Source organism: Falco rusticolus, chromosome 1 (genome assembly GCF_015220075.1).
Source record: "Falco rusticolus isolate bFalRus1 chromosome 1, bFalRus1.pri, whole genome shotgun sequence".
Taxonomy (NCBI): domain Eukaryota; kingdom Metazoa; phylum Chordata; class Aves; order Falconiformes; family Falconidae; genus Falco; species Falco rusticolus.
The window spans coordinates 21,508,999-21,528,881 of NC_051187.1; the positions used below are offsets into that span (position 1 = coordinate 21,508,999).

Sequence of the window (19,883 nt, forward strand, 5' to 3'; positions counted from 1 at the left end):
AACACGCACACGCACGTGCACGCAGGCACAGCACTGTGGGACGCACCGCGAGCCCACCCAGCTGCATGCACTGGTGGCACCTTGCCTGGTCCATGCTGGGAAGGAGCCAGCTGCCACAGGGCACAGCACCGGGCAGGATTTGACTGCCTGAAGGGTCTGGCTCTGTTTACCTGCTGGTCCCTCCCTGGTTAGTGGTGGCCACCTGGGCAGGATGCTGTCCCTAATGTCCCTTTCTTCTCTGCCTTCCCCATGGCAGCAAAAAGAGGAAACCTGGCTCGGAGCGCAGGTGAGTGCCCGCTGGGCTGGGTGAGCTGCAGGGTCCCTGCTGGGTGTGCAAGGCCACTGGGCATGGGCTGGCCTCCACCATCCACTGTTCCCCTCTGAAATCCCAGTGGGAACTGGGCCAGCCTCCTGCTGGAGGCTACGGGGCCCACAAGGTGGCAATGGGACACAGTGGGATTCAGGCGCTCCGGCACTAAAAGCAGCCAGAGCCCTGCCAAAAGCCCTTCTCTATCCCCCACCCCAAATACCCTGAGGAAATAACTTCCATGTGATGTTCCTGCATCCCGTGGGTGGTCCAGGGCAAGCGGGGGGCAGTGGGATGGGACTCCTCTGGGCCATGAGGGCTGGGGAGTCCCTTGCTCCTCCCTCAAGGGCACCCATTTTCCCCCCCTCCCCCAGCTGTGACAGCTCTTCACCCATCCGCAAGGAAAAGAAAAAGAAGACTGGAAAGAAACACAGACGTGACAGGTAGGATGGACACTATGTCACCTTGGGGATGACGGGGCTGGCTGGGGAAAGCAGGGCTGGTCGGTGGCTGCCCAGGCCCTTGGGCTGGGGCGGGATGAAGGCATGGACAGGGATGAGTACTGATGGCTTTTCATGGGACCATCACCCCACAGCAGCTATCACCTGGCCCATCCAGTAGCCCACCACAGGGCCACCCCCCTGTCCTTGTCCCCATCCCCTGAGGCCACCCAGCCTTCACTCCATGCTGCCTGGATCAGTGTGTCTCCTTCATCTCTGCCTCCTCTTCATCCCTCAGGTCTGAGTCGGGGTCACGGAAGAAGAGAAGACACAGGTGAGAGTGACGGCTGCTGGGAGCCACCCTGCTGCCACCAGCGCTGGCTGCCAGCTTCCCCCATCAGGGGTTCCCCCTCCCCTGCCCTCCCGCTGTCCCCATCCCCTTTGCCCATGGGGATGGACCCATCGGGCGCGGTGTGGGGTGAACGTGGGCTGTCATCACCCGCCGTCTGTCCACCTGTCCCTCGCCTGGTGAGTGTCCCCCTCACCCCACATCCAGACACCGCTGAGCATCCCCCACCCTTGGAGGTGGCACTGGGCCACTCTGGGTGACTGCAGGGTCCCACACGGCCCTGTATGTCCCCCGGGGGAGAAGAGGTGATGCAGGGCAGCTGTGGTCAGGGCAAACCCCGATGCCCTCTGCAGGCACCGTTATTTTAGGGTGAAAAATTAAAAAACAGGCAAAGGGTGCCTGGGTGGGCAGAGGGGCTCAGAGTGGGCTGGCACAGGGCAAAGCAAGCAGGGGGGTGACAACGGGCCTGAGCCCTGTGGATGCTGAGCAGAGCTGGTTCCCCCTTGCCACTACCACCCCCTCCTAGCCAGCCTTGCCAACCAGCATGTGGCCCCCTCAGTCCCCCAAAGCCAGCTGGGATCCCCACTGCAGCTTGAAGCTTGGTGGAGCCCAACTCCAGACCGGGCAGGTCCCCTCCATCACTCCTCCCGCAGCCTCGGTGGCTCTGGGGGGGCCAGGGAAGCCCCTCTGGGTGCTGCCCCCGCTCCTGTCTCTGCAGCTTTTGGTTCTTCCCGCAGGTCCCGAAGCCCCAAGAACAAACGGAAGGAGAAAAACAAAGAGCGCAAGAGGTGAGGGGCCGGGACAGTGGGGAGAGCGGGGTGCTGTGTCCCCCTGTGTACCCCCCACAGCGGCTCAGCCTGCCCCTTGGCCCCCCGGCCTCCCTCTCAGCAGGTCCCGCAGCGAGTCCTCAGCTTGGCGCTCACACCGGCGCAGCTCCTGCAGCTCCCACAGCGCCTCGCTCTCCTCTGACGACAGCGGCTCCAAATCCCCCAGCAGGTAGGGGCAGCCCGGGACCCCTGCCCCATCACCAGCAGCCCCCCCAGCCTCTGTGACGGGATCGCTTCTGGGGTAGAGGGCAGGGAGGCAGGTGGCAGAGAGGTCCCTGTGATGGGGACCCTCATGTGATGGAGGGCAGGGAGGCAGGTGGCAGAGGTGTCCCTGTGATGGGGACCCTTTGGGATGGAGGGCAGGGAGGCAGGTGGCAGAGGTGTCCCTGTGATGGGGACCCTTTGGGATGGAGGGCAGGGAGGCAGGTGGCAGAGGTGTCCCTGGGATGGGCACCCTTTGGGATGGAGGGCAGGGAGGCAGGTGGCAGAGGTGTCCCTGTGATGGGCACCCTTCGGGATGGAGGGCAAGGAGGCAGATGGCAGAGGTGTCCCCGGGATGGGGACCCTTGGTGTGATGGAGGGGAGTGGGATGGTGCTGCAGCACCTTGAGGGGGGTGTGTGTTGGGACCACGGTGCCCAGATGGGGGTTTCAATTTTGAACTCGAAAAAACACAAAACACCGATTTTCACCTTGTTTCTTGCTTTGGCAAAGCCTGCCCCACCATCTCAGCCCCAGCACGCAGCCGGCAGCTCTGCCGGAGCCAGGCGAAGGGCGATGGCGCGCTGGGCTCGGGGCAGGAGGGATGCCAGCGGCTGACGGTGCGGTGCCCCGCAGGCTGAGCCCCAAGCGCCGGCAGGACGGCCCCAAGGGCAGCAGCGCCCGCTCCAGCCGCAGCCCATCCTCCCCCTCGCCCCGCCGCTCGGCCTCGCCACACCAGAACGGGCACAAGGGCAGCGCCCAGAACGGCCGCCACAGCCACGGTGCCCCGCTGCCGGAGCCCTCGGATGTACGTAGGCTTTTCTTGGATCACCGTTCTCTTCCCTCCCCTCCTCCCTCTGCAGGACCCCCCACCCCAGCTCTCCTCTCCTTTCCTTCCCTGCTCACTCGGCTCCCCCCTCGCCCAGCCCAGGGCACGCGGGGGAGCTGCGGGGTGCAGGATGTACCCACCCGGCACCCATCGACCTTCCGCTGGGTGCGCAGTCTCCCTGGAGGAGCCAGCCCATCACCTCAGGGCAGGTATCGGGGCAGCCAACCCCTTCCCCAAAGCCACGCATCACTCTGTGGATGTCACCCCCCAGGGACGATGGCTTGGCAGGCCAGTGTCACCTGCCAGGGTCACCACCAGGCTCAGCACCTCCCTGGGAGGGGATTGAGCCCAGAGAGCCAAGGAATGGGTAAAGCTGGAAAATTCTTATTTCCCCACTAGCCCCACCACTCCCCAGAGCCAAGGCGCCAGCACCAGCACTGAGGACCCCCGCATCCGATCTGGGGATGGGCGTTAGGCCAGGGTAGGATTTGGAGGGGGTTTGGTGCTGGGTGCTCAGATTTTAGGAACTCAGGCTCCCCGTGCCAGGTGACTTTGGAGCCAAGTGCCCCCCAGCTCTGCTTCAGCTCCCCGGGGGTCCTGATGAAGCCTGTGGGGGCTGCTTCTGCACTGAGTGGGGCAAAGCCCTAACCCGGCAGGATCTGGGGGGCCAGCCCCAGTTTAATCAGTGCTGGGCTGGTGAGGAGCTTGCTTTGGCTAGTGGGGGGCTGGAGGCAGGGCTGCACAAAGGCAGCGTGCTGGGGGACCCCACTAATGGGGGGCACACAGGTCCCCGCTCACCCCGGGACACTTTATTCCCATAGGTGAGGTTCTGCAGGGATGCTCCCAGGCTGGCAGCACCCAACGCTGACACCCCAACACCTGTGGGGCCAGGGGGACCCTGGAAAATGGGGCCAGGAGCCCCCCACCCCATGTTCATGTCCCCTGCGGCCTCCCCAGCCCCAGCCCAGCACCCCCCAGCAGCACCCAGCACCTTGCCCACCTCTTGGGGCACCTCTCTGCTTTCTTCTTTCCTGTGGTTTCAGCTGGGGCATGGAGGGGGTTTGGGTGCCCACCCAGGCGCCCGGCTCACCCGCTCTCCCCCTGCCCACCACCCCCAGCACCCAGCATCGCCCAGGCCGCCGAGCTCCCTTGGCTCCCCGGCACCAGCGGGACTTCTCTCCGACAACTTTCTCTCTCTTTCTCTCTCTCTCTCTCTCTTCTTTCTCTCTGGTTTCTATTTTTTATTTTTTTTTTCTTTTTAATCCCATCTGTGTTTTTCTTTAGCCTCCCATTTGAAAAAAACCCAAACGGTAATATACACTTCCATTTCTTGCTCAGCAGAAGCAGGGACGAGGGGGAGGGAAGGGCAATGAAACGTGCTTTTTTCCCCCCCCTTGTTTTAGTTTCCTTTCTCATGGTTTCTTTTCTTTTCCCTTGTGATGTACAGAAATGCAAACGATATATATCTCTCTTATTTTTCTCCCACCCTTGTCGTCGTCATGTTGTTCTAGAACTTTTTGCTTTTGTGTGTGTTAATGTGGAGAAGAAAAAAAAAAAAGCAGATGTGTTTTCTAAATATTTACGACCGCTGAACATTGTATTTCATTTTCTATATTTTGAACAAGGAATTTAAAAGGGAAGAGAACCGAGCAGCTCTTCACCTCAAAGGTAGCGGGCTGGCTTCAATATCGTGGAGCAAATTGCCCTTTGCCTCCTTGAATTGGCTACTGGTGGCCAGATCCTGCTGCCACGGGGCTGGTTTTCCTCCACAGTTGCAGGATGAGGCTGTTGGGTGCTGGGTTATCCACCCCCGCCCCGAGCAAAGCACCCTGCGGCCATCCCACACCTGGGCATCCACATCCTGTATCCTGGCAGGACGGGTGCTGAGCATCCTTGGTACCTTCCCTCCTCCAGCCTCCTGCAGACCCCCCCAAAACTCTGGACTCAGCCGTGCCCCCCCAGCACCCCCAGAGCCGCCGGAGGAAGGGCTGCCCTGGGGTGCTGCATGGTGTTGCCTTCCCTTTTAAATACCCAGTCCCGTCTCCATCCATCCCTGCTGCCTTCCCCAGCCTTCCTCCCGGGTCTCTCCTCCTCCTCCTCACCCACACGCACCCTCCGGCCCCTCTTTCTCTCCAGTTTTCTTTGGGCCAACACAACCCAACAACCCTTGCCATGTCCCACCTCCATCCGTCGCCTTCCCTGCATGTTATCTGGGACTTTGCCATGTGATATAGCGACTTTTAAAGACTGAAACGCAGCCGGGTTACAGACACCAGCCAGCAAACCCCCTGCGGCCACCCCGCTAAAACAAAACAAAACAAAACAAAACAAAACAAAACAAAACAAAACAAAAAGCTAATGAGACCAATTTAAAAAATAATTTCAAATATTCTAAGCAAAGCAAACGGGATTAGCCGAGGGGTCTGGATCGCCGTACTAAAGAGTCCTTGTCTTTTTCCCATTCTGCCCTCCAAATGTGGAGATTATTGTTTTCTTTTTTTATTATCGCATTCCTGTCACTGCCAATTGCAAAGGTAGGTATTTTGTCCACCTCTGCACGTTCACTTCTGCAGATGAGCCTGTTGAAAAGCACCGTAGCTTGATTTAATGTTATTTTCTCTTTCTTTCTGACTTTCTCTTTCTTTCTCGCTCTCCTTCTCTGTCTCTCTTTCATTTTGTCTCTTTTTGGTGGCTATATATAATTTTTTTTATTATTATTATTTGTATGGTTTTCCCCAGTTAGCTGCAAAGCCATGCTCTTCTCTTACGTTCTTTATTTATATTTTTCGCCCTGTCCACGTAACATTTTTTTCTTTCTTCCCCCCTTTTCTCTTCCCCGTCTCCTCGTGCTGTCGGTAGAATGCATTTCTGTGTCTTTCAGCCCTCCGAATTTGTGTTCGTTTCCATCCAGGGGCCGAGCACGGCTACTCCATTTGAGTCCCCCCTTAGGGGCTGGGTAACGAAGGCAAATATAATTAGTGAGGAATAAGGGCAGCAGCCAGAGCCCAGGGGTGGGAGCCGCAGCACGTCCTGGGCACAGGGGGTTTTGGGGTGGATGGATGGGGCAAGAAATGAGAAACTGGGGGAGATGTGTGGGTTTAGCCCCTCCTCGGGCCATGACGGAATAAACCACCCCAACCCAGGGAAAATATCGGGGGGCTGAAACGGGGAAAGGTTGAAATCTCGCTCCGTGGAGAGAGACAGGTCCCCAAGGGCAGGGGACAGTGTCCCAGCCCTGGCCACCCCATCCCCACAAGCCCCAGTGTGCGTTTTCCCTTTTGCCGATTTGGATTTATTTGGGATGCTTTTACCTTCGTTGCCTTCCCGCACGCCCGGGCAGGAGACCCCCTCCACTCCCACTCCGGGGTTCAGGTGGGAACCCCTCGCCCTGCAGCCCCAGCCCACGGCGTGGCCAGCCAGCACCGAAACGCCGCCCTGGGAAAGAGGAACCCCTTCTCTTTCTCTCTTCATCCTTCTCTTCATCTTCATCTTCTCTGCTTTTATTTTTCCCTGCCCAGATGCGGGGCTGGGCATGGGCTCAGCCGAATCCCCACTCCCAGGGCTGCTGCACCCCTTTGGATGGGGTCCGTGTCCCCTCGCTTGCGGGGCAGTTTGTGGTTTGTGGGGCCTTTGCAACAGCAACAAGATTTTTGAAAAAAACCCAACCAAGCAAACCAAACAGCCCCCCCCCAAATCCCCACATTTTGGCTCCAGCTTGCTGGCCTGCGGCTGGAGGTGTTGGCTTATTCGTGGGGACAGGGAGGTGATGCAGGACATGGAGTGGCTTGTGTGACCCCCCCAACCCTAGGATGCTGGGGGACGTGGTGGCCTCATCTCCCTTCTGCAGCATCTTTGCAGTGGTCCCCAGGCTTCCACCCAGCATTTTGGGGGAGAAAAGCGGCATTTAGGACATGGCAGGGTGGGTGGAGAGAACCTTGTCCTTAAGGATTGACTGACCAGGCATGTCTGGGACAAGGGACCAGTGGGGAATTGGGGTCCCTGTCCCCAGCTCAGCCCCGGGCACGGTGACACAATCCTGGCTATACTCCAATCTCCTGAACCCTGTTAGATACCCTTGACTGCGCTCAGCACCACCCCGTGCAGGATTGACCCCTCCAGGGATGCTCAGGGACCCTAAGCCGGGCTGCAGCTGGGGAGGAGGAGACCCCCAAAGCCCCCCATGCTGGGGTTTGCCGCCTCGGTTGGGGCTGGCAGTGCAGGAGCTGTTTCCACCCATCTTTTTGGTCTGGTGGTGTTGCAAAGATGGGGAATCCCGCCCCCCCCCCCCCCAGGCAGCGGCTGCGCTCGGGGGGAGCTCAGAGATGTGGGAATTGCTGCGTGCTGGATCCTGGGGCTGGGCAAAACCCCTCAAGAGCCCGGCACGGGGCTTGGCCGCGGTGGTGGCCCAGGATTCCCCCCCCTTCCCGTAGGAGAAGTGAGTTGGTTTGTTTTATTTCTCCTCTCTCTGGCTCTGTCTCTGTCTCTCCTCTCGCTCTTTCTTTCTCTCTTGCATTTTTGTGAATCTAATGATGCACTTATATTGCCCCGCTTTTCCCTTCTCTTCATACCTTACCTACTAAAGGAGGAAATGCCACTTTTTTGGTAAGTGGATGTTAACCAAGAGGGACTTAAAAAAAAAAAAAAGCATATAATGGAAAAAAAAAAAAAAAAAGGAAGCAGAAAGCAAAGTCTGTGTTGAGTGCTGATGAGAACTTAGCAGTTCCCTGCAGAGTCACAGCTAACAGCTCAATGCGTGTCCCAGGAAGAGCTCAGAGACATTCGTTTATCTCAGTAACGAGGACATTTGTGAAGTTTTGCTTTGTTCTTTTAATTTGATTTGATTTGATTTGGATGGTTTTTTTCTTCTTTCTTTTTTTTTTTTTTTTGGTTTCTTTTTGCCTTCTTGCCCCTGGCCCCCCGCCCCCCTGCCTTGCCCTCCATTGTCGCTCTGTGCCGTCCTCCTCGTTTCTTGATTTGTTTTAAGCTGAAAGCCGTACTATATAGAAACGACACATATCTGAACATATATCTCTCTATATATGTGCATGCCTCTGTGTGAGCAGACCCCCCATCACCTCCAGCCCTCTTTGGTTCGACCCCTTCCCCTCGGCTCAGTCTGATTTACTCTACCCCACCTCCCCACCTTCCCTTCTCTCATCTTTTCTTTTCTCCCCCCGTTTTCCTCCCTTCGTTTGGGTTTTACCCCCCTTTTCCCTTCCCCTTTCTTGGTTGGGGTGGGTGGGCACCAGGGTTTGCTTTATCCCCGCTCCAGGTGTTTTTTGGGGGGTGGGGGGTATTTCTTTCCCTTCGAGCTCTCCCTCCCTGACGACTTGGGGGTTTCTTGGATTTTCTTTTTTTTTATTTTCTTTTTTTTTTTCTCCCATCCCACCCCTTCCTTTGGGTTTTAAAAAAATTTTATTTGAATTATTTTTTTTGGCGTTTTGCATGCGGAGGTTTGCATGACCCACGTTGTTGAGGGCGAGAGGAAGGTGCAGAGTAGCGTCTGTGTAGCCTGCCTTATGCGATGTGCGTTGACGTTGTGAACCGCGCCCCCAGCCCGGCACCCCCCATTAAAATCCCCTTTCTCCTTCTTTCTTCTCTTCTTCCTCCCCTCCCTGCCTTTCCTCCCTTCTCTCTCTCTCTCCCCCCTTGGCAGAGGCCGGCCTCGGCGTCCCCCTCTCCACGGGCTCATGGCAGGACGGAGCCGCCATCCCCCCATGCCCGGGGGGGACGACACGGTGTCCGTAGCCCCCGGTCGCCCACATCGGAGCGAGCCAAGCATGGCCACCGGCATCGCTCCCGCAGCGCCTCGCCGCCGCCCCGCCACCGCGGCCAGAGCAAGGGACGGCCACCGGCCCCCCGGGACCCCCCGCCGCCGCCGCTCAGCCCTGCCGGCTACAGCAGCGACTCAGAGGGCTCGGCAGGCTCCCACCCCTACGACCCACCGCTCGGCCCCGACAGGAACCACGGCGCCCATGCCAAGAAGTAAGGGGGGCTCTGGGATGGGGTCATGCTATTCCTGCCGGGACATGGGAGCTGCTCTCTGGTATTTGGGGTGCAGCCCCATGCGGGCATCCCGGTTCTGTCTGGGCAGAGCTCTGGGGGCCAAGCTGGGGACCAGGGCAGGGCTGGGATGCTCAAGGGATGGGGACAGGGATGGGAATGGGGACAGGGATGAGGATGGAGATAGGGATGGGGACTGGGATGAGAATGGTGACAGGGATGGGGATGGGGATGAAGAAGAGGATGGGGACAGGGATGGGAATGGGGATGAGGATGGGGATGGGGATGGAGATTGAGGGAGGGATGGGGATGGGGACAGGGATGGAGATGGGGATGGAGATGAGGATGAGGTTGGGGATGAGGATGGGGATGGGGTGGGGATGGGGATGGAGATGAGGATGAGGTTGGGGATGAGGATGGGGATGGGGTGGGGATGGGGACAAGGATGGGTGGCGATGGGGATGGGGATGAGGATGCGGATGAGGATGGTGATGGGGATGGGGACAAGGATGGGTGGCAACGGGGATGAGGATGAGGATGGGGATGAGGACAGGGATGGGGATAGGGATGAGGATGGGGATGGGGATGAGGATGAGGATGAGGGTGGGGATAGGGACAGGGAAGAGCCACAGTGGGTCAATGCCAGCACATCACAGGAAAGGTCATACCCACAAGGGATTGTTCCAGCACAAAGGGCAGTGGCTGGATGGCTGCATGGCATTACAGCATCCCACAGGGTGCAGGATCCCAAGCAAGCCAGCACCCCATGCTTTATAATCAGGGGTGCAGCCCAGCCAAAAGCTGGGGCCATGTAGGTGCTCCCGCTGCTCCCCCATGGGAACTGGGGGTCCCCGGCTCCCATGGGGACAGCCTGCAGGCCACAGCGGGAGAGATACGAGTAGCGGCTGGGGTCTGCCTTCGCAGGGTGAAGGAGAGGCACCACCGGGGCCGGCCCAACAGCAGCTCGGAGTCATCAGCCAAGCACTCCCGGCACGCCTCGGAGCGGCGGAAGAGCCCATCGCCCAGCCCTGGCCAGCGCAGCAGCTCCTGGAGCTCCAGCGGCTCCCTCTCCAAATCCCGCTCCCGCTCCCGGGAGAAAAGAGCAGGACGCAGCCGCTCCCGCTCACCCTCACCAAAAAAACCTGCCAGCAGGTCAGCCCCCGGGGAGACTTGGGCATGGGGGTACCAGCAACGGGCTCAGAAAGCATCCCTGGCTCAGGGTGGACCCAGCCAGCCCGGGGCTCAGTGAGGGGGCTACAGGCCATTGCTGGCCCTGGTGGCACTGGAAGCGCCAGCCCCAGGTGGGGTGTCACCCCTGTGGGGAGCTGCTGGGGGTGGGCTGTCCCTGCATCCCACCTGGATCCCAGCCCACACCCCTGATGCCCCTCATCCTCCTCGTGGTGTAGAGAGAAGGACAACGAGCCCCGAACACGTCACGGTGACCCCGATCCCACCCGCGCCCGGCGCCGCTCCAGGAGCTACTCCCCCATCAGGAAGAGGAGACGTGACTCCCCCAGCTTCATGGAGCCCAGGAGGATCACCAGGTGGGTCTGGGCACACGGTGAAGCCTCTACCACAGCCTCTGGCATGGCCCAGGGCTGAGCTCTGCCACCAGCCAGCCCCGAAGGACGTGTGGGTGGGTGGGTGGGTGGGCAGACGGATGGATAGACGGACAGATAGATGGATGAATGGATGGAGGGGTGGATGGACAGCCAAATGGGTGAACAGCTCTCTGGATGGATCGATAACCCTGAGGACGACCAGCTGGGTGAATCAGCTGGCCCAGCCAGATGGATAAGCAGGCTGCCTCCAATATTACACCTTTCTGATGTCTCCCCATTTCGAGACATGCAAATAGGAATTCACCTTAATCTGCATGCGCATATTCCTGCAAGACCTATGGCCTCAAGCGTGTCTCTCCCCTGCCCTCCAAAAGCTGGTTTCTCCTCCTTGAGATCCTATTGACTCAGGAGCCCAGGCTGTAAGACAGGCAATATTTAGTGCCAGACGAAACACTGTGTGCATATATAGTACCTCGTTAACATGCAGCGCTGGCGGCGGTACTGGTGGCGAGCTGAGATTACCTCGTTCCTGACCTATTTGTCTCTCCTGCTATCAGCTGGGAGATCGGGACCGTGGGGTGGAGGGGCTGGATTTTCAGAAATCAGCTCTGCCTCGCTGTGGGAGGGTTTTTATTTTGCCTGGGCTGGATTGAAGTTGTAAGGAGGGAGGACAGGAGAAATACTGCTCAGCTGGTGGATTCGAGCTCCCCACAGCCCTCCCTGATGGATGCCCTTAAAGGACACAGGCTGGGAAAGCTGCTCCCAGTCCAGATGAAGGTTTTTCAGCCTGGGTACCACTGGTTTTGCATCCCTCCTGCTCCATCCCCGAGCTGGGATTTGCTGGGGCGTCCCCAGGAAGGCCGCAGGGCTTGGCCGGAGGACACAGCCCACGGTCCCTGCAGGGACCATCCCCCCAGTCCTGTCACCCATCCTTGGGACGGATGGGGATGGCAGACCCAGCTCTGTTTGTGGTTCAGGAGGAGCAGAGCCTGTGAGGCTGGGAGGATGCTGTGGGGAGGGGGCAGCCAGGGGGACACCCCTAGCCCCCCTCACCTGCCCTTTAGCCCAGCCAGAAGCCCCAGGGCTTTTCCTTGCCCTCCTGCCCTGTTCCTGGTCCCTGTCACTCCCCACCACCCCAGGGTCCAGCACCGTGTGGTCCTGCCTCAGTGATACCAACTTCTCCTTTTCCATTTCATCCCAAGGTCCCTCTTGGAGAGCATCGCCGCCAGCCTGGCTCCCAGGGTAACCTCTCCGCTTCCTCCTCCTCCTCTTCCTCCTCCTCTTCCTCTTCTGTGTCTCCTCATACCATAGGATGCCCTCGGCCCCCAGCCGCCTCCGGGTCTCTCCTTGGTCCCACTAACACCGGGCCGGGAGAAGGGGGCAGGAGGCCGGCTCCTGTTACCGGCTCCAGATGTCACTGGCCCCCATGTCCCCCCATGTCCCCTCATCCCCATTGCCCCCCTGTTCCCCACGTCCCTCCTCATCCTCAGGCGCCAGCGGGCCACAGCTCGCCTCTCGCTAATCCTGAACGTCTCTTTTTCAGCAGCTTTCAGTCTTTGGTGTCTGGGAAACACAAAGGCCACATTAACCTGCTCACTTTCTGCCCTCGCCGCTGCCTAATCCAGGACTAACACCCCGGGGGGGCTGGGGAGGAGGAAGGGGATGGAGGGGGGAGTGATGCTGGATGGCCGCATCCTGACACCCCGCAGCCAGTCTGAGCCTGACCACCCTGCAGGGATGCTCAGCCGTGCCGGGGTCCCAGTGCCGATCCCCTCCCCGAGCTGCTGCCGGGGGCCTGACTCAGTTTCCCTTTTCCATTTGCAGCGCTCGCAAGCGTCCCATCCCCTACTACCGCCCCAGCCCCTCGTCCTCCAGCTCACTGAGCACCTACTCCTACAGCCGCAGCCGCAGCCGCAGCTACGACAGCTACAGCACCAGCCGCAGCCGCAGCCGGACTCGCAGCCCCCCCAGCCGCTCCCGCAGCCCCAGCCGCAGCCCCAGCTACAACAGCCACAGCAGCTCGGAGAGCGCCGGCTTCTGAGCCCCCCAGCACCCGGCCGCAGCCCCTCACCATCCCGGCTGTGCACCCCCCGCCAATGCCACCTGTGCCCCCAGAGATGGGGACCACCGGGGAGGTGGAAAAGAGCCGGGGGCTGCTAAGGATGGACCTGGCAGCAGGGGAAAGCAGGGGCCTAAAACGCAAATGGGTCCTTGCATCGCCCTGGGAGGGGGTGATCCCCCCCTCTGCCCGGGGGGTTAGGGGGGTCGGGGTGGGGGAGGGGGAGGATATCTTCTTATTTCTGCCAGCGCTGGGGTGGGGTGGGGTGGGCGAGCACAGAGCGAGGGAACAAATAGCTCAGCAGAGACCTTGAGGTGAGCAGGCGGGGGTGGCTGGGGACCCCCGAGAAACACCCCCTGTGCTTTTTGGGTTGGTTTGACATTTTTAGCACAAATGTGTCCTTGGGGGGGGGGGGGGGGGGGGGGGGGGGCGCAGGCAGGAGGGGGCTTCTTCAGTCCAGGCTTGGCTGGAGGGTGTGATGCCAGCTAGACACAAGCTCCCACTTTCCCCTGGCAGAGTCATCACCGTTTCCCCATGGTGTCCCGGGGGACAGGGGCACCACCAACCATTTTGCGCCCCCCCTAGACCCAAGCACACGCCGAGCCATGGACGAACAAAAGCTGGCAGCACCCGCAAGTCTCTTCCCAAGTGGGGAGGTCCGGGGGGGGGCACTCCTGCAGGATAACACAGCTTGTCCTGGCTCAGGAGCCGGCCCTGGCACCCATCCATCCATCTCAGTTTTAGGAGGACCGAGCCATCACCCCCAGGAGGAGGGAGCTGTGGGGATGAAGGCTGGGCTGGGGATTTTCCACCCCTGGGGCTGCATCCAGGCATCCTCCGGCTTCGGCATGTGGTACCCCACCTTTGGGCTCGCAGCCCCCAGCCACCTCTGGCTCCCGGGCCTCGTGGTGGCTTTTTAAACTTAATTATTGAAAGAGAGAGGCAGGAGGGTCCCGGGCTTTGCCGGCAGCCCTGCTTTTGCAGGACGTTGCTGATTTTCCAAAAGAAAAAAAATCGCTTCCCAAGCACTGAGGACAGTCCTGGCCCCCCGGGGCCGTTGGTGTTTAATCCCCGCGGGCCCCGGATTTTCCAGCCGGCTGGAGCAGGACGATGGGGATGAGCCTCCCTGGGTGGGAGGGCAGCTGCCCGGATTAACCCGCTGCCCTGGATGAAAAGCCGGGCTTTGGCATCCCGCTTGCCGCTGGTTTGCAGCCAGCCGGGATCGGGGGGGATCCTTTGGACTCCAGCTCAGCTGGTAATGCGACAGCCTCGTTAACTGGCGGGCTGATGAACCAGAGGTCCTGGCAGGGCAGAGATGTGAGCAGAGGGGCACTCCAGCATCGTCTCCCAAAGCCGGCACGTTGAGGAACAAGGCTCAGCCACTGGCTGAGGATTCACCAGCCCTTGGAGAAACATCTCCAGGTGCTGGGTCGTGCCAGGTGCCCACCCCTGGGTATCCCACCCACCCCCTGCTCCGCTGGCAAAGCTGCAGGTCACCCTCTGCGGTGCCCAGACAAGTGGAGCCATTAGAAATGGAGTGACCAGGTAAGGAAGGGACACACTCGTGGCTTTCCATGGCTCAGCTTGTCCCCATGTGCCAGCCCCGGGCAGTGCAGCAGCTCTGGATGCAACTGTGGCAGGAGGAGGAGGTGAAGGGTCCTGCTCCCTCCGAACCTGGGGAGATGACGGGCATGAGTGTCCCAGCATCCCTACAAACTCCTGAGCCACACACTCTGAAAACCATCCCACCCCTCTCCAGCTCCGGGCACCCCGTAGTCCCCATCCCACTCATTATCCCACAGGGAAGCTCAGACTGGCCACAGGAGCCCCAAAACCCTGCTGGGAGTTGGGGGTGGGGGTGTGTCCCCTCTGAAAACATCTGAATTCAAGCCACTGGTGGTGGTGGTGGGGTATTTTGCCAGTGGCTGCAGCCCCCAGCCCTGCAGCCCCCTGTGGCTCCTGAAAGCCCAAGACCCAACTGCAGCGCCGGCGCGGACAAGCCAGCACATCAGGGAAAATTTCCAGTCTTCCTCTTTTACAGTCTCTTGTCTCCTGCCGCGGAGGGAGCTAACTGGAACAAATACTCTGTAGAAATACTTCAGTATTTTCCTCTTGCGCGTGCGCTCTCTCTTTTTTTCTGGGTTGTGAGTACAGCTGTAGATTCAGTGAGCTGGTTCAATTATAATAAAATATACAGTATATATTGTAAATGACTCTGCTGGGCACGGAGCAGTTTCTTCACAGGGGACAGCACGGCAGGGGTGACCGGCTCCATCCATGCAGGCTTGGTCTTATCCAGCTGCCCACGGACCCTGCTGCTCTCCCTCGCCAGCTGCCCAGGGCTCGATCTCCCCCCCGGTGCATCAGCCTCTGGCTCTGTGCAGAGCGGCGCTGGGCACCAGTTGTGTCTGATCCCCCAGAGCATCCTGCTACGGGGTGGGGGAAACCCTCTGGGGAGGCCCCGTTGCTGGGGCAGATGTGTCCACCTGCACCCTTCCCATCTCCTTGCAGCCCTCCTGACTCCCTGCATCCTTCTCTGCATTCCCTCCCGTTTGTCTGCAACTCTCCCATCCATCCCGTGCCTCCTGCAGCCCTCCCAGCATCCCCCTTGCATCCCTCCCATCCCTCCCAGCATCCCTCCCTGCATCCTTCTCTGCATCCCTCCCTTTTCCCTGCATCCCTTCCTGCATCCTGCTCTGCACCCCTCCAGCACCCCTCCCTGAATCCCTCCCATTTCCCTGCATCCCTCCCTGCATCCCTCCCATTTCCCGCATCCCTCCCATTTTTCTGCATCCCTCCCTGCATCCTTCTCTGCATCCCTCCCATTTCCCACATCCCTCCCACCCGCTCACCCCCACAGTCCCTGCAGCGCCTCATCCCCCCTCCTCCCCCCGGCTCCCCTCCAGCCTGCGGCAGCCCCGCAGGATGTGGCCCCGCACCTCCAGCCCCACACGGCTCAGCTGCCTTCAGCCCTTTCCCCCAGCCCTTCAGAGGCACTGCTGGGCTCTGCCCCACACAAAGGGGTTGATGGGGCGGTGGGTGCACTGGGACACCCCAAAAATCCTCTGCTGCAGCACCCCCCCTCCTCCCTGCATCCCCATCTATGTCATGAGTGTGTCAGGTCTCAGCTACTGCCTGTCTCCTGGTGCTGGTCACGCGCTTCTTCAAAGTGCAGCAGCCAGAGCTCAGCCCCAGCAGGCACATCCCACCACGGTGCCTCTGTCCCCCCAGAACTGGCCGGTCCCACCCCACAGGGCTGGGGGGAAGGGGGGATGGGGCAGAGGTGACTGGGTCCCGGGGATGCCAGGCTTGCTGGGCTGGGAAAACAAGCCCTTCCCTGGGACTGGGGGCCTGGAGCTTGGCCCCCAGTGGGAATCCCTTCCCAGGTGCCAAGTGGCATCACTGGAGGCGCGTTTGGACGTCAGCGCAACAGGCTAAGGGAAGGAGCCACCCTCCCCAACCTGAGAGGGTGCTGCCCCCCCGCCCCCCTCCAGCACCCTTGGTCCCATCAGCGCTATCAGCTCCACTGGCCCCCACCAGCCCCCATTTGCCTCCACTGGCCTCCATCAGCCCCTCCTGGTCCCACTGGCCCCCATCAACCCACACTGGTCCCACTAACTTCTATCAACTCCTCCTGGTCCCACTGGCCCCCATCAGTCCCTCCTGGTCTCATTGGCCCCCATCAACCCACACTGGTCCCACTGGCCCCCATCAGCCCCACGGGTCCCCCCCAGGGGGCTGGAGCAGCCTCACCCCAACCTGGCGCTGGGGATTTCCCACTGTGCTGTCGAACCCTGAAGCCACAGGGGTGCCAGGGTTCTGGGGGGCTCCAGAAGCTTCTGGCTGGTGGGTGACGCAGCGGGTACAGGGCTGTGCACAGGCTCTTCCACTGACTCATCCCCCTGCAGGTGCTGGCCGAGCCCCATCCCCCTCCCCACGCTGCCCTGCATCCCTGGGATGGTTTTACGGGCAGCAAAGGCAGGCAGGCGGGGGCAAGGCTGGGAGCAGCTCCAAGGACCATCCATCACTCCCAAGCAGACACAACCTCCCGCGGCAAGAGGCAGGCGGATGTTTCCCTGGCGGGAGGGACCTGGGGGGCTGCCAGCCCCGGCCCCCTGCTACCCATCCAATGCGGCTGCGTGTGGCCGCCCCAGCGCCGGCAAAGTTTCTCGTCCCTTCCTTGGGCCCTGCTGAAATTTCCATTAATAGCCAGCTGAGCTGCCCGGCTAAAAATAACCGCCAGGCCTCTTCATAAGCCACCGCTGGCCACCCCCCCGGCAGCCCCACGCACCATGGCCGAGCGCCGCGTCCCCTTCACCTTCCTGCGCAGCCCCAGCTGGGAGCCCTTCCATGACTGGTGCCGTGGCAGCCGCCTCTTCGACCAGTCCTTTGGGATGCCCCATATCCCCGAGGATTGGTACAAGTGGCCGAGCGGCAGCGCCTGGCCGGGATATTTCCGTCTGCTCCCCCGGGAAAGCGCGCTGCTGCCGTCCCCCGGCTCGCCCTACGGGCAGGCGCTGAGCCGCCAGCTCAGCAGCGGCATCTCCGAGATCCGCCAGACCGCCGACAGTTGGAAAGTCACCTTGGATGTCAACCACTTCGCACCCGAGGAGCTGGTGGTCAAGACCAAGGATAATATCGTGGAGATAACTGGTGGGTACTGGGGATGGGGGGCTGTGGGGTCCCCCACCAGGCAGTGGGCTTGGGCAGCTGCCCCAGCTCTTGCTGCGGGGAAAAAGGGTGGAAGGGCAAAATAGAGCGGAATAAGTGATGGGACACAAAGAAAGGAAAATCAAAAGGTGGAGGCAGAGGGGGCAGGAGAGGGAAAAGGGGAAGATCAAGGCTGAAAGGAAGACCCAGCATTACAAGCTCAGTCTCGGGGCACATTCACGCTGCAGATGTTGCACAGGGTGAAGAGACCCCTCCAGCCCTCTTTATTGTCCCCTTGCTGCTGTCCCAGCCAGGACATGGGGCGGGACCCCCCGGCTGTGAGCCACAGAGGGACTTGGGGGTGACAGGGGGGTGTCACGTGCCCTGCGCCCCCCCCCGTTCCCCCCGGCACCCTGGGCAGCTCAGCCAGGGATGCCGTGACGAAGCCCAGGCCCCGCAGCACGAGGCCAGTGCATGCTTTGTGCTTGGCGAAGGGGAGTCCGCAGGGGGTGGGGGCAATTCCCCAGCCAGCTGGATTCGGGGGTGCAGTCCCAGGGTGCTCAGTCTCCAGCCCCCCTTGCCAGGGACCCAAAATGAGGGCTGTGGGGCCAGCTGGCAGCGGTTGGGTCTCCTTGGCCACCACCAGCTCCTGGCACCACACTTTGCTCCCTGGGACTTTGGGGGATGCTCCTGGAGAGGCCCCACTGCCCCTGGTCCTGTCCCGTCCCCCAGTTACTCCAGACTGATATTAAGTCAAAGAAAACCAGGAGAGGCAGAATCATCCCCTCCCTGATGCTGGATGATGCTGGGATGTGGCGGTCGGGGCAAGGAAGGGGCACCCCGGGCACAGAGACCCTCCCAGCTCGCTGCCCACCCAGCCTGGCCCCTTCCAACCACCCCAGGATTATTTTCTTTCCTGCCAGGCAAACACGAGGAGAAGCAGGATGAGCATGGCTTCATCTCCAGGTGCTTCACCCGAAAATACACGTAAGTACCAGGGAGGAGGGGAGGTGGGATCCTGGCAGCCGCCTGCGTGTGTTTGCCCACTCACCCATCCCCTCAGTGCCCACTGGCCAAACTGGGGATGCTGTTCACCCAAACTGGGAGCAGAGGCAGGTGGCAATTCAGGGCTGAGCATCGCATCCCCCGGGATCAGGGTGGGGTGGTGGGTGCTGCAGCCCTGACCCCCCCCTCTCCTCCTGCAGCCTCCCCCCCGGCGTTGAAGCCACAGCCGTACGGTCCTCGCTGTCACCCGATGGCATGCTCACGGTGGAGGCCCCCCTGCCCAAGCCGGCCATCCAGTCTGCCGAAATCACCATCCCCGTCACTGTCGAGAGCCAAGCCAAGGAGCCGGCCAAGAAGTAGGCAGAAGCCAGGAGGAGGAGGAGGAGAAGCTGCCGCTGCCCCCCACCCAAAGCTGCAACCTCACACCCACCCCCCTCGCAGCCCCCTTTTTACTGGTTATTTTGTACTCGCCCAGTCACCGAGTGCCTTGAATAAATGTGAAGGAACCGGTAGAATCAGCTGGAATAAAAAGCAGTGAAAGAAACGTGTCCCCATGCCCTGTGTCTGTCCCCTGGGACCACCGGCACCGGCTCCCTGCCCTGGCAGGGCTGGACCAGAGCACTGGGCTGGGGCTGGCTGGGGCCAGCGTGGCCACCAGGAGGGCTACCGAGCCCTGCGCCAACAGCCTGGGGTCAGCATCCTGCAGCTCCACATCCCAGGTTCAACATTCTGGGTCTTCACATCCTGAGTCTCCCTGTCCTGGATGTCCCACATCGCAGGTCTCCTGTATCTCAGCTCTCCACATCCCAGCCTCCAGCATCCCATGTCTTGACATCCTGGATCTCCAAAATCTCTGGTCTCCCCACCCCAGGTCTCCAATACCCCAGGCTCATCATCCCAGTTTTCCACATCCTGGGTCTCTGACATCCAGGTCTTCAAAATTCTGGGCCTCAACATCCATCCCAGGTCTCCTATATTTCAGGTCTCCAAACCCCAGGTCTCCAGCATCCCATGCATCTCTGACATGCCCGATCTCTGAAATTCTGGGTCTCCCACATCCCAGATCTCAGCATCCTGGGTCCCACCATCCGTGGTCTCCAAATCTCTGGGTCTCAACATCCCGGACTGCAACATTTTGGGTCCCAACACCCCGGTCTCTTCATCCTGGGTCTCACCATCCCTGAAACACAAGCACACACACATACACCCCCTGGGGTCGCAGGGACCCCCGGGCAAACAAGGGCTTCACGGGCAGAAGCTCTGGCCAGGAAACAGCCCCATCCCTGGGGGGCCATCCCCCACCCCAGCGGTGCCGCCGCAGCGTGCCCCCTCCCTTTCACCCCCCTGCGATGAGCTGGGCAGGCGAGGGGGGCTCAGCTCAGGGGCTGCAGCCATGCTGGGGGGCTGCAGGCGGCAGGGGGGGTCATGGTCCTGCTGCCTCTCGGCCCCAGCTGGCCCCGTGCCCCCCGTGCCCCCGTGCCCCTGGGCAGGACCAGCCCTACATGGCCAAGGCCAGGCCCAGGGCTGCGATGTTCCCGATGTTCCCACTCCGACAAATCCCACTAATCCCCCCTGAGTCATCCCGCAGGCAGACAGTGACCTGGGAGGAATCCTGCAGCTGCAAGGTCCCTCTCCGAGCCCGTGGGGGGTGGG

General features: G+C 60.8%; 2 protein-coding genes across 3 annotated transcripts in view; both read left to right on the forward strand.

Moving 5' to 3' along the window:
• The window catches only part of SRRM3 (serine/arginine repetitive matrix 3), a 28,900-nt gene extending 16,228 nt beyond the window's left edge, over window positions 1–12,672 (forward strand). Inside the window, exons 6-15 of one of the 2 annotated variants that reach the window (XM_037375017.1) lie at window positions 257–286; window positions 682–750; window positions 1,046–1,081; window positions 1,834–1,884; window positions 1,985–2,092; window positions 2,759–2,930; window positions 8,608–8,936; window positions 9,879–10,106; window positions 10,361–10,498; window positions 12,341–12,672. In XM_037375017.1, the coding sequence (XP_037230914.1) occupies window positions 257–286; window positions 682–750; window positions 1,046–1,081; window positions 1,834–1,884; window positions 1,985–2,092; window positions 2,759–2,930; window positions 8,608–8,936; window positions 9,879–10,106; window positions 10,361–10,498; window positions 12,341–12,557 (1,378 nt within the window). In that variant the 3' untranslated portion in view covers window positions 12,558–12,672. The remainder of the gene's footprint in view (window positions 1–256; window positions 287–681; window positions 751–1,045; window positions 1,082–1,833; window positions 1,885–1,984; window positions 2,093–2,758; window positions 2,931–8,607; window positions 8,937–9,878; window positions 10,107–10,360; window positions 10,499–12,340) is intronic. The other variant, XM_037375018.1, reaches the window with a different exon arrangement.
• Window positions 12,673–16,694: 4,022 nt separating this feature from the next.
• HSPB1 (heat shock protein family B (small) member 1) lies at window positions 16,695–18,774 on the forward strand. The gene is made up of 3 exons (XM_037375019.1): window positions 16,695–17,228; window positions 18,149–18,212; window positions 18,431–18,774. The coding sequence occupies exons 1-3, from the start codon at window positions 16,868–16,870 to the stop codon at window positions 18,588–18,590; spliced, it is 585 nt and encodes a 194-aa protein (XP_037230916.1). The 5' UTR covers window positions 16,695–16,867; the 3' UTR covers window positions 18,591–18,774.
• The last annotated feature ends 1,109 nt before the right edge of the window (window positions 18,775–19,883 follow it).